The sequence below is a fragment of the Pan paniscus genome, chromosome 12, assembly GCF_029289425.2.
Source record: "Pan paniscus chromosome 12, NHGRI_mPanPan1-v2.0_pri, whole genome shotgun sequence".
Lineage (NCBI taxonomy): Eukaryota > Metazoa > Chordata > Mammalia > Primates > Hominidae > Pan > Pan paniscus.
In genome coordinates, this window is record NC_073261.2 from 17868841 (window position 1) to 17882102 (window position 13262).

Below are 13262 nucleotides of genomic sequence, written 5' to 3' on the forward strand. Positions count from 1 at the left end.
AAAAATGACTTTTACTTCCGGCTTGAGTAGTAAAATTGAGATTCAAATTTTGCATATAGAAGTACTATATGGCTAACTTATTTGGGGAGCAAAGCTGACTTACCATAAGTCTATCTCAAATAGAAATGAAACACTCAATTTGTGAAATATGCTGAGTTTTAATGCGTGTGGGGGCAGGGTGAATTAACATTTGTGATGCAAGGAGAAGAGCAATCTATACTTACCACTGTCTATTTGACATTGTTTGGGGACTACTGCTACACTCTAAGTCATTTTACCTTATAACGCAGAGTTGTAACACGCTACTCTGAGCAGCTCATGACATCTGCTTGAAATTTAAGTTGGGCCCCTAATATGTGTTTATTATAAAGATTTTGATGCTGCTTTTCAGAGTTGGGTAACCTACTTTACCCCCTAAGCTAATGTTTCCCAAATACACCCAAACCCACAGAAAGGAAAACTATTCCTCATTAACTCACAGCCAACATCATAAACATTTTATATCTAGAGCTGATGATACAGTCAGGTATTTACCAACACTCATGTATATATGTAGAGTTTCAAGAAATAATTGCTTATCCTTACCAGATTCAACATATCCTAACGTTTCACATATTATTTTTATTTCTTAATATTTTTTTAAAGATGGGGTTTTACTCTGTTGCCCAGGCTGAAATGCAGTGGCGTGACCAGGATTTCGACCAGAAGTTTGACTGCAGCCTCGAACTCCTTATAACAAACAATCCTGCTGCCTTAGCCTCCCGAGTAGCTAGGACTATGGGCACATGCCACCAGATCTGGCATATTTTAAAATTTTTGTAGACATAGGGTCTCACCATGTTGCCCAGGCTGATTCTGAACTCCTGTTCTCAAGCAATCCTCCTGCCTGGTCTTCCCAAACTGTTGGGCTTACAGGTGTGAGTCACTGAGCCCAGCTTGTATTCTTTTGATTTAAAAAAAATATATTCTGAATGTGATCCACCAAATTAATTTCACCATCCACTAATAGGTAGCAACCTGAATGAAAAATACTGTTATAAACTTTACACAAAACCAGAGATTATAAACATTTGCTTCCAAGGAGATGAGAGAGGCAAAAGGTACTTGTTTGCTCTGATGGGCCCTGTTTCCTTCAGTGCCAGGAAGAGTGGCTCTCAGACCTTTCTTCTGGCATCCCTCATGTATGCAGTGTTGGTTATTATTTTCAAGGCCTTGGTAACAAAATGCCCCTAGTGTGACCAGTCAGACTGACAGTCCATATCTGTAATATGGTGGTAAGTTTCCTTTGCATGTCTTTCTTTCTGGCATCTTAGACCTTTTACCTAGGAAATTTTCTTTTTGCTTGAAGTACATCATTAAGAATTTTCAGTGAAGGCAGATTCTTAAAGTTTTTGTTTTCCAGAAGAGATCTTGGAAAATATAAAAGGTTGGCAGTTATTTCTTTTAGTACATGAGATAGTATTACACCAATGCTGTTGAGAAGTCTATTGTGAGGCAATGTGTCTTCTTTCTCTGGCTGCTTTTGAGATTTCTCTCTGTCTTTTTTAGGGGCAGTTTTACTTTTATGTGACTAGAAGTAGATTTCTTCTTTTTTTTAAATATTGCTTGAGATTTTATTGGGTTTTTGAATCTGTGGATAGATATCCTTCAACAGTTCTGAAAGATTTCCAGCCATTCTCTTCATATATTATCTGTGCTGTATTCTTGTCTCTCCTTTTAGAACTTCGATTAGTAAAAACATGTTTGATGTCTTTTCCCACTATTGTTTTTTGTTTCTCCCATGCTGAATTCTGTGTAATTTCTTTTGAACCATCTTGTAGTTTACATTCTTTTTTTTTTTTTTTTTTTTTGAGATAGGAGTTTTGCTCTTGTTGCTCGGGCTGGAGTGCAATGGCACCATCTCGGCTCACTGCAACCTCTGCCTCCTGGGTTCAAGCAGTTCTCCTACCTCAGCCTCCCAAGTAGCTGGGATTACAGGCATGCGCCACCACGCCCGGCTAATTTTTGTATTCTGAGTAGAGACGGGGTTTCACCATGTTGTCCAGGCTGGTCTTGAACTCCTGACCTCAGGTGATCTACCCTCCTCGGCCTGCCAAAGTGCTGGATTACAGGTGTGAGCCACCGCGCCAGGCCTTACATTCTCTCTCTTAAAGAGAGAATGTAAGGTATCTAAATCTGCTGCTAAACCATCATTGTTTTTAATTGTAATAAGGTCTCTTTTATGTACTCACATTGATAAGAGACAAGTAGGAAATAATCTTTAAAGGGCAAACTAATGTAAATGTGTTTTCCTGTCTGTTTACAGGACTTAGCAAATGCACATCTTAGAGTTCTAGGTTTCTAATGTGTATCTCCTCTAGGAAATTCTTTAAAAATATCTGTTATTGGTATCCCTTAGGTTAGTCTCTTTTAGAACTTCTAAATCAATGGACCCTTAACTTACAGGAGCCACCTGGACGTTAGCAACATCTACATTAAACATGCTGAGCTTTTAAAAGAGGCCTGTTAGACATGCTGAGTATTTTGAGATAGTATCATTGTTGTATTGAAAACTATTGAAAACTTTAATTTTAAAATGCAAATGTTCTTAAAGTCCTGGTTAATTTTATAACTATAAAATTAGTTATAATTTTGAGATTTCTGTCTTGTTTTTTATAGGGGCAGTTTTACTCTTAGGTGACTAGAAGTAGATTTCTTCTTTTTTATAACTATAAAATTAGGTTTACTTTTGTTAGAATAAATTAAAGACAGTGAATTTGTAATTTGAATAAGTACTAAAAATATACATGATGTATTCTTATTTGGGCCCTTGTGACAAAAATACTATTGTGGCTATAGAAACCTATCCTATAGTTTGAAGAACTGAGATTACTGTCAGTATTGAGAACATTCCTCCTTCATCATTAGAAAGATTATTAAAAACCAGGTTCAAAGAAACTATCAATACTACTTATGAAGTATGTCTGTAAAAAAAATTAAGCCTGAATCTTATCAGGCCTCTAGACCAGGGGTTCTCAAGGTATGGGCCCCAGACCAGAAGTATCAGCAACAAATTGCTAAAAATGCAGAATCTTGGGTCAGAAATTGGGGACCAGCAATTGGAATTTTAGTAAGTATACCAGATGATTCAGATGCCTGCTCAATTTTGAGGATGACTCTTATCAGTTTAGTTATTAGGATTTACAGGGGATGGGGAACATGTTAAAGAGCACCAACTAGATAAGGTCAATCAGTCAAAAGTAAGATGTCTGGACATTCTGGGCCTCCTGATGTCTTAGAAAGCACACAATACCATCTATGATGTGTTTTTGTCCACCATCCCACCCAATTGCACTTGGATCTTCCTATTTATAGGCAATTGGAACAAGCTCAGTGTTACCCTGTAATGATTAAAACCCAAATATAGGACTGCTATAGCATAAACGACCACTTTCTTCAATTAATAAGTGGCATATTAAAAATATACTTATATATATAATTGTTATAGATAAAAAAACAACAAAATGGCCGGGCGTGGTGGCTCACACCTGTAATCCCAGCACTTTGGGAGGCCAAGGCGGGCAGATCACAAGGTCAGGAGATTGAGACCATCCTGGCCAACATGGTGAAACCTCGTCTCTACTAAAAATAGAAAAATTAGCTGGCGTGCATCTGTAGTCCCAGCTACTTGGGAGGCTGACACAGGAGAATCGCTTGAATCTGGGAGGCGGAGGTTGCAGTGAGCCATGATCGGACCACTGCACTCCAGCCAGGGTGACAGAGCAACACTACATCTCAAACAAACAAAAACACAACAACAAAATAAAGCTTAAGGAACATCAACCAAATGCAATATATGAGCCCTATTTAGGATACTATAAAAAGACTTTCACAATAACACAGGCAAAATGAACATAAACTAGGTATAGGTGACAGAGAAATCCAATAAACATTGAATTATTCACTGGGGAAAGAAATGATGTATGGGATTTAAGTCTCTAACTCTCCCCTATTTACGCCAAAAGATTGTCCATGAGTTGAAAACTGTTAGAGATGGGTGACAACTCAAGAGAGATTATAGCATCTTCCTTATGCTTGTAAATGTCAAAAATAAAAGTAATTTAAAACTAAAACAAAAATGAAACCATAATTCTTAAGATGCAGCTTGAATTCAGTTAACTATAGCAGTTGTATATGAAGCATTTCAAAGAAGTTAATGACATCACAGTATTAAATCCATCTGACATGGAAACCAACTCTAACTACATCATAGTTTTTTGTTTTTGTTTTTTTTTTTTTGAGATGGAGTCTCGCTCTGCCGTCAGGCTGGAGTACAGTGGCGTGACAGATCACTGCAACCTCCGCCTCGTGAGTTCAAGTGACTCTCCTGCCTCAGCCCCCTGAGTAGCTGGGACTACAGGCACATGCCACCACGTCCAGCTAATTTTTGTATTTTTAGTAGAGACGAGATTTCACCATGTTGGCCAGGACGGTCTCAGTATCTTGATCTTGTGATCCGCCTGCCTCAGCCTCCCAAAGTGGTGGGATTATAGGCATGAACCACCGGCGCCTGGCCTATGGCACAGTTTTAAAACTGCATTTGCCTAGAAAGTGGACTGCTGTATATAGACCAAGTGTTGGGCTATATGACTCCATTGTCTTAGGCTATTTGGGGTTGGAGGAAGGAAGAGGGGTGAAGTAGAAAAGGAACAAGCTAATAAATGTTTTTTAAAAAGTAGAATTTAAAACAAAACCACGTTCAGCTGAACACCAGAACTCAACACCAGGATAAAAATCCAATTTTCAAAGAGCTAGAAGATCAAGCTAAGCACTTATTGTATTTTGCTGAACGTTAAAATTATATAAATGTACTACAGTTGCCTCAAGATGTTAAAAAGTCAGCTTTTCAAATCTAGTCACGGCCTACTCATATGACAGACCCAATTCAAATGAGCAAAATTGAAAAGTTACACATACAGACAACTTCTCAACCACCAGGCTGTTTAGTTTAAGTTAGAAGTCAGAAGTTCTGAGACTCTCCTTTTACCCACCTTGAGCAACCGCAGCAAGTTTTCCCTTTTCTTCAGGGCTGAGCTGCAACATCGTATTTATAACAGGAAGAAGTCTCTCTCTTTCACTACGTGGCTTCAAGAAAATGAACTGCAGCAAGACGTTCTTCAAGTGTTCCACATTAGCTGCAGACTCCTCTTGCTCTTGATTCCATTCCAATCTTCTTATTTCACTTTTGAGAAGCTGGTGTTAGAGAAATGAGTTAAAAATGGGCTTTAGGAGCTTCTGATTAAATATGGCAGACTGAACTCATGTATTTTTCTTCTCTTCCCCCCAAATTTCTCCCTTCCCTCCATATGGCAATAAAGGAAGGAATTCAGTTAACTACAGCAGCTGCATGTGAAGCATTTCAAAGGAGTTTATGACATCACCGTATAAAATCCATTTGACATGAAAACCGGAACTCCAACTATGAGATAGTTTCAAAGCTGCATTTGCCTAGAAAGTGGATTGCTGCATATGAACCAAGTGTTGGGCTATATGACTCCATTGTCCTAAGCTATTTGGGGTTGGAAGGAAGAGGGGTGAAGTAGAAAAGCAACAAGCTAATACAAGAGGAGAAAAAGTAGATGAGACACATCAAGAAATTCTCACGAGAAACAGATGAAGAGGTGGAAATGTGTCAGTCCAGCAGCTTACCAAGTATCACTGACAAGAGGAGAGGATGCATCCTGTGTAAATACTGGAGTTCTTGTCTCAGAAGCACAGGGTATCATGGAAATGGAGGTGAAAGCTGGGGAACTGATGGAACGTCTCCATGAGGAGCAACTAACTGGAGCCATGGGTTGGTACCAAGATGTTCCCTCTGCCTTCTACTTTCGATAGAAACTAAGCCAGTATGGCATGGGGCTCTGAAAATGGGCTGAGGGGAACATCGGTAGCCTCCACTAACCCTCTGCCCCTACGCTGTTCCTAAAGTCCCAGGCAGTTAAGACGTCCACAGTGAACGGCACTTAATCAAAAGTTCAGACACAGTGAAAATTCAGGAATATAAGACAATGTAAAACACTATCAGAGAAATGAGGCAAAGAACGATATAAAAAAGGTAATATCATGTTCAAGTCTTTGAGGAAGATTTCCAGGTTGAAACCAAGCCATAGCTTTTAGTATGTTTTCATTTTAGGTTAGGCAAGAAAGTTAGCGAACTTTGTCCTCAAACCTAGGACCATTTAAAAAAGTGACAATAAAGAAGACGAAGAAATCATGAAGAGAGTATAAATTTATGAAAATATAACATTTGGCCAGGCGTGGTGGCTCATGCCTGTAATCCCAACACTTTGGGAGGCTGAGGCAGGCAGATCACGAGGTCAGGAGATTCAGACCGTCCTGGCCAACATGGTGAAACCGTGTCTCTAGTAAAATAAAAAAAATTAGCCGGGCATGGTGGTGCGTGCCTGCAGTCCCAGCTACGTGGGAGGCTGAGGCAGGGGAATCACTTGAACCTGGGAGGCGGAGATTGCAGTGAGCTGAGATTGCACCACTGCACTCCAAACCTGGTGACAGAGCGAGACTGTCTCAAAAAAAAAAAAAGAAAATATAACATTTAAATAAGTCATTTAGGTTTACTGGGCTAGTTAGTGATTTGTTAGCTATGATAATGTTTTTATTAGTGGGAAAATGTTAATTTATAGAGATGCATACTGAAGTATTTAATGGTGGAATGTCATGATATATACAATTTACTGAAAATAACTGAATTCGGCTTTAAAATAATCTGACAAGGATAGCTAGTGGCCTTGCACAGTGGCAGGACAGATCTATTAGGAGCAGCAAAGTACAGGGGAAAAGCATGTACTTTTCAGACAGCTGTGAGTTTGAATTTTGTTCCACCATTTACCAGCTTCAATTTTTCTCTCAACCAGTGGTGAGATTAAAGAATGTATGTAGAGCCCAGGGCCTGGGTCATAAGAACTCCTCAATAAGCAGTATGACTATATTCTGAGGGGTGATTTATCAGTGAGCCAGGGTGGAAATACCTCATTTGAGTAATCCTCAACTGTTCTGCAACATTCCTAGATGTTTCTGGTGTCTACTTTAAACAGGAAAAACTTCCCATGCCACTTTGCCATCTCCACCTGAAAACTGTTTAGTAGTTCAGTACTATAAATATCAGTTGAATAATTTAAATTCACTGGTTATCTTTAGAATTCAAAGACTCACACCCATTTTTTATTTAAGCATATGTGAACAATGATTTGTGAACATCTCTCTAGTTTCTAAATCTATTAGGGTTTCTTAGGAAAAGTAGGAATTAAGAAATAATCTTTATGTAATAGGTGTAAAAGAAGTATTTTGGCTGGATGCGGTGGCTCACACCTGTAATACCCGCACTTTGGGAGGCCAAGGCAGGTGGATCACGAGGTCAGGAGATCGAGACCATCCTGGCTAACGTGGTAAACCCTGTCTCTACTAAAAATACAAAGAAATTAGCCAGGCATGTTGGCGGGCACCTGTAGTCCCAGCTACTCGGGAGGCTGAGGCAGGAGAATGGCGTGAACCTGGGAGGTGGAGCTTGCAGTGAGCCGAGATCATGCCACTGCACTCCAGCCTGGGTGACAGAGCAAGACTGTCTCAAAAAAAAAAAAAAAGGCAATATTTCTCACCATCAGGAATCTAATATAAAGATCAAGACGTTATAGATGCATCTGCTATGTGAATTTTTAAACTTGGGTGCATGTGTATGGAGGGTCCAGAAAACCAAACTGGCGGTTTTCACGGTGGCCAGGTTTTCTGATCTCACCTTAATTTGCTCCATAAGGACTGCATTGGTTGCCTCTGTTTCCCAAAGCAGGCCGATTAAGCGATGTGTACTTTTTGTGATGGAACTGAGCTTCTGAACCAATTCTTCTTTGGTAAATTCAGCATGCCATAATGGAGGCTCTGCAACATGTTGTTCCAAGAATTAATTTTCAAAATCATACATTACAGATGAAGATTCTAAATAAGAAAAATCTAAATATAAATATCTTACTATGTGATATTTTATAGGTCTGCTTTCTTTGCCATTCATCTATTCAGCATACCTCAATCAACAGATTATATGTTGTAGGTGACACAAATAAAACAGTATCTCTGTTGTAAAGCATGTCATCTAACTGAATAAAGCCCTATGAGTCCCAGTTCTGAAATTTGTCAGAATTGTGTTTATAGACAGTTTTATTACACATCTTCTTCCCATCTATTAATATTCCAAGATTTTATGTCATTTCACGTATAAGGAAAGCATTAACATTTACTGGTCACGTATCATGTTCCCTCATAAGAATCTTCTATCAGGCGGGGTAGGTATCATTATTCAAACTTTACAGACAATGAAACAGGCTCACAGTTGACAGGTAATTTTTTCAGAAATCACAAAGTCAAATTGGCTTCTGGAGTCTGCTGCTCTATCATGATGCCTCCATGTCACCACTATTAACTTTGCCTGAAGGAACCATGACTTGCAGTTTCTACCCCACGTGGTCAGTGACCATGAATACAAATGACCCTTACTCCAGGTGATTCTGAAGTTTCAGGAAGATGACAGATTCCCCCTAAATTTTGAACAGTAATATTAATTACAAGTAATAAAATATACCAAAACATCACTACAAAAATTTAGCATTACTTCATCAAGAGGAATAAACTGAAACTGTCAGTTTCTTGGAAGGGTGAGAGGATAGTTTATCCTGCTTTCTAATACCCACCACCTATTTGTGACTATAAACTTCCCACCACTTATTTATGGTTCAAGCCTAGGGCAAGAGCTAGCATTTTATTTTTAAAAAGATTTGTTTAATAATTTTTCCATTTGGACAGTGTGATGGTTAATACTGGGTGTCAACTTGATTGGATTAAAGGATGCAAAGTATTAATCCTGAGTGTTGTCTGTGAGGGTGTTGCCAAAGGAGATTAACATTTGAGTCAGTGGGCTGGGGAAGGCAGACCCACCCTTAATCTGGTAGGTGCCATCTAATCAGCTGCCAGCGAATATAAAGCAGGCAGAAAAACCTGAAAAGGCCAGACTGGCCTAGCCTCCCAACCTACATCTTTCTCCTGTGCTGGATGCTTCCTGCCCTTGAACATCAGACTCCTAGTTCTTCAGTTTTGGAACTTGGACTGGCTCTCGTTGCTCCTCAGTCTGCAGATGGCCTAGTGATCGTGTAAGGTAATACTTAATAAGCATCCATCCATCCATCCCATCCATCCATCCAACCATCCAATTAGCCCTGTCCCTCTAGAGAACCCTAATACAAACAGGTAGTGGAATATTGAAAGAAATTTTATTGGAGCAGCCCAAAAAAGCATATGTACCTTAGAGTAATAGTAATTAAATAAGACTGTGAAATTAAAGAAGAAGAACATATTTAGACAGAGTAACAGACCAAGTTTAGTTTCGGGAGAATTAAGCAGCTGCTCTAAAGACTGTGTGTATGTGCTGGCGGAAGACACAGACTCCGTATCAGTTGTCTCCGTGCCTTCTCCCTCTTCCCGGGTTACAGTGTGCATGTCTAGAAGCGGGAGGTCTGTGTTCTCCTTTCTCGAAGGTTCTTCAAAGATTGTTGAGAGGAAACTGGGCCTATTAGGTTTTTTTTAAAGGTTAAGTGTGAGATTGTTCAAAATCTATTGATTCGGCCTTACAGAGATACACAATAAAATGAAAATATCAAATGATAAGAGTAGAGGAATTAAGTAACTATAAGATAAGTGAAAGGTGTATGAAGAATTGCTAAAACATTTCTTAAAATGTAGTCATCAAGGCCGGGCGTGGTGGCTCAAATCTGTAATCCTAGCAGTTTGGGAGGCTAAGGTGGGTGGATCACGAGGTCAGCAAGTTCAAGACCAGCCTGGCCAAGATGGTGAAACCCTATCTCTACTAAAAATACAAAAATTAGCCAGGCACAGTGGCAGGTGCCTGTAATCCCAGCTGCTGGGGAGGCTGAGGCAGAGAATTGCTGGAAACCAGGAGGCGGAGGTTGCAGTGAGCCAAGATCACGCCACCGCACTCCAGCCTGGCGACAGAGCGAGACGCCAGCTCAAAAACAAAAACAAAAACAAAAAAAACTTAGTCATCAAACTTTTAACTACGTTAGTCATTTTAATAGCAGCTATAAATTAATTGCTACTAGCTAAGATAAACTGTTAGATAACACAGCTCATAATATAGTACTACTTATTTTTTATTAATTTAGAGTAGAGGGCCAAACTACTGCTAAATACTGGCCAAAATTAAAAGACTAGATTCTAGCAATTTTTCAGGATTAGGTATTTCAGATTGCTGCATACTTCTTGAAACACACTTGCTGAAATCTGCTTGGTAGACATCCTCAATCACTGCCCTTATACCTTTACCTCTGCAGCTTCTTAATTGTTGCTGCTCACACCTACAGTGCTCATACAGTTAAGGGCCCAGAATCCAGGGCACGGAACTAATCAATTACATTGTCTAGCAAGACTTTCCTGTTTGCTGATAAACTGTAAAGTGTTATTTTTTCTGAGACAGGGTCTCACTCTGTCACACAGGTTGGAGTGCAGTGGCACGATCTTGGCTCACAGCAACCTCTGCCTCCCAGGCTCAAGCCATCCTCCCACCTCAGCCCCACAAGTAGCTGGGACTTCCGGGTGCATGCCATCCCGCCCAGATAATTTTTGTACTTTTAATAGAGATGGGATTTCACCATGTTGTTCAGACTGGTCTCAAACCCGTGGCCTCATGTGATCCACCCGCCTTGGCCTCCCAAAGTGCTGAGATTGCAGGGGTGAGACACCACGCCTGGTCTAAACTGTCAAGTTTATCAGGCCCTTTGACATGTATTGGTTTATTGACTCCCAAAAATCTGAAGTTCAGAGAAATTTAATGACTTTGCCCAAGGTCTCATAACTGAGTTAGAAACCAGAATTGCAATCTAGATTTTTAAACTTCAGATTTCATTTATTTTGCATTTCATTAAATTGCCTTAGTCCTGACTGCCCTTTCTGAAGCATTTTCCTGGGTTTCTGGTAAGCTGACTGCTTATTCCACTGCTGATTGCTAGATTACAATCTCTTGTGCGACCTTTGCCCTGGCTGATTACTTCCTTTGTTGATTCATTGGCATATGTTAAATTCTTCTGAAGTTGCTTTTTTACCCTAATAAGTGACCGATAGCTGCTAATGCTCCAGTGACAATATTTCCCATGGGAAACCAAAACACCATCAACTTGCTACTAAAATACTGCATCATCATGGCTGACATTTTTCCATTTCTTCCTGGAAGCAGAATGGAAGATACTGGGTGCGGCTGAACTAAAACTCCAACTAGTTGTAAATGTGAAAGCAAAGAAGCTATATTGGTTATGCAATTCTACACATTCAGTGCCGCTTGAGTGTTTCTAAGTTCCTTGCTCTAGCTAATGTTTCTATTTAAAAAGTAGACAAATTTGATGACTAACGACGGAGAACACGAAACAAATCTGGTGAATACCAGAATTAAGACATGTGTCAGCCAGGCGCAGTGACTCATGCCTGTAATCCCAGCACTTTGGGAGGCCGAGGCGGGTGGATCACGAGGTCAGGAGACCGAGACTATCTGAGGGAGAATCTTCAGGTTTTTTCTTCTCTTTTGCTGTAACACCAGTCAAAAAAATTGACAAAGATAAGGTATTAAGTATTGACGTTAATACTCTACCTGAAAATAAAAACCATGGAACCTATCTATAGGTTAATACAGCATACTGATAAAAAACACATATACTTTGATGCAGAGATGTGCGATAATCATGAATTAGAATTAGCATCCTGATTTAGTGTTCTACCAAAAACCCTAAGTGAACACAGAATCTATTTAAAACCAAAGAAAACAAAAAAAATCTTGTGTTTACTTAATAGTCATTGAAAAGAATTACTACAAATTTCTAGAATTTAAAAAGGTTAAAAATTTTAAAGTGTTGCCTAACTATACTTAGCATACAATAGTTTACCAAAATATCCATGCATTTGCAGCAATTGAAAAAAATCTTAAAACATAAGCAAGTATTAGTATACATATGAAACTAATCCAAAGCCAACTGTGATTAGTTCCTGTAAGGAAAGTTAACAATTGCCAAGAATGGAAGGTGACTAGAGTTGCGTCTAGTTTGCCTGTGTTCAAGCATGATACTAGATAAAATTAAATAAAAACTGTTACTCTATGGGTAGCTAACACTATAAAATCTAAGACCATTCATATGGCTGAAAACAACCCATCCCCAGCCACCACCAATGCAAAGGGCAAAAAATTAGAAACAGAAAAAACTTCTATATGCAACCTGTTCTGATCTATTAATGTAAAGAAGAACTTCTGGCTAAAGGAGTTTAATAAAGTAAGCCAGTTATGAAGCATGCCATGTATACCAACTGGTGACAGGGAAACATTCTGAGAGCTATGGTGTCCAATATGGTAGCCTAGCCACATTCTATTAAAACCTCACAAGGTGGCTAGTCCAAATGAAGACATGCTAACAGTAAGTGTAAACACACACACTGGATTTTGAAGACTTGGTGAAAAACAATAATGTAAAATATCATTAATTTTTATATTAATTAGAAGTTAAAATGATATTTTGGACATAATGAGTTAAATCAAATCTATCGATAAAGTTACTTTCATCTGTTTCCCTTTTTAACTGTTTCTTTTTATTCTTTTTAATATGGCTACTAGAAAATTTATTTACGTATTTATTTGAGATGCGGTCTTGCTTTGTCACCCAGAGCTGGAGTGCAGTGATGTGATCACAGTTCACTGAAGCCTGGAACTTGTGAGCTCAAGTGATCCCTCTGCCTCAGCCTCCCAAGTAACTGGGATTACAGGCACAAGCCACTGCACCAAATGACAATTTGAAATTACATACACAGGTTATATTTTCTTTCTATTGGATGACACTGCTCTGCAGAACCAGTGCCCTTCCTTTTACAATGTGAAATTTGTCCCTCTCCTTCATTATAAACAAAAACTTAGTATCATTTCCTAGGTAGGAGGAATAACAGTACACCGTAAGATACAGATTCTTGTTCCACTTCTGCTATTACTCAGTAAAGACCCCCTGGGTAAATCAGATAGCCTCTCTTGGCCTCAGTTTACTCATGTCTAAAGTCTTCATTTCTAAGGTCCCTTGGGACAATGACATTATCAGATTCAAAACAGAATAAGGCTCTATGTTCTACAGTAGTGTATAGGCACATTCGTTCTTAGGTCAGGGATTCCTAACCTAGAGCTC

General features: G+C 39.2%; 1 protein-coding gene across 7 annotated transcripts in view; it reads right to left on the minus strand.

The window, feature by feature from the left end:
- The window catches only part of LOC129397113 (ranBP2-like and GRIP domain-containing protein 4), a 65171-nt gene that overhangs the window by 6028 nt on the left and 45881 nt on the right, over positions 1-13262 (minus strand). For 6 of the 7 annotated variants that reach the window (XM_055107439.2, XM_055107440.2, XM_063594695.1 and 3 more), the window contains 2 exons: positions 7790-7929; positions 5031-5232 (listed from right to left, as the gene is read on the minus strand). In XM_055107439.2, the coding sequence (XP_054963414.1) occupies positions 5031-5232; positions 7790-7929 (342 nt within the window). Of the gene's footprint in view, positions 1-5030; positions 5233-7789; positions 7930-11482; positions 11633-13262 lie in introns of those variants that run through there. The other variant, XM_055107441.2, reaches the window with a different exon arrangement.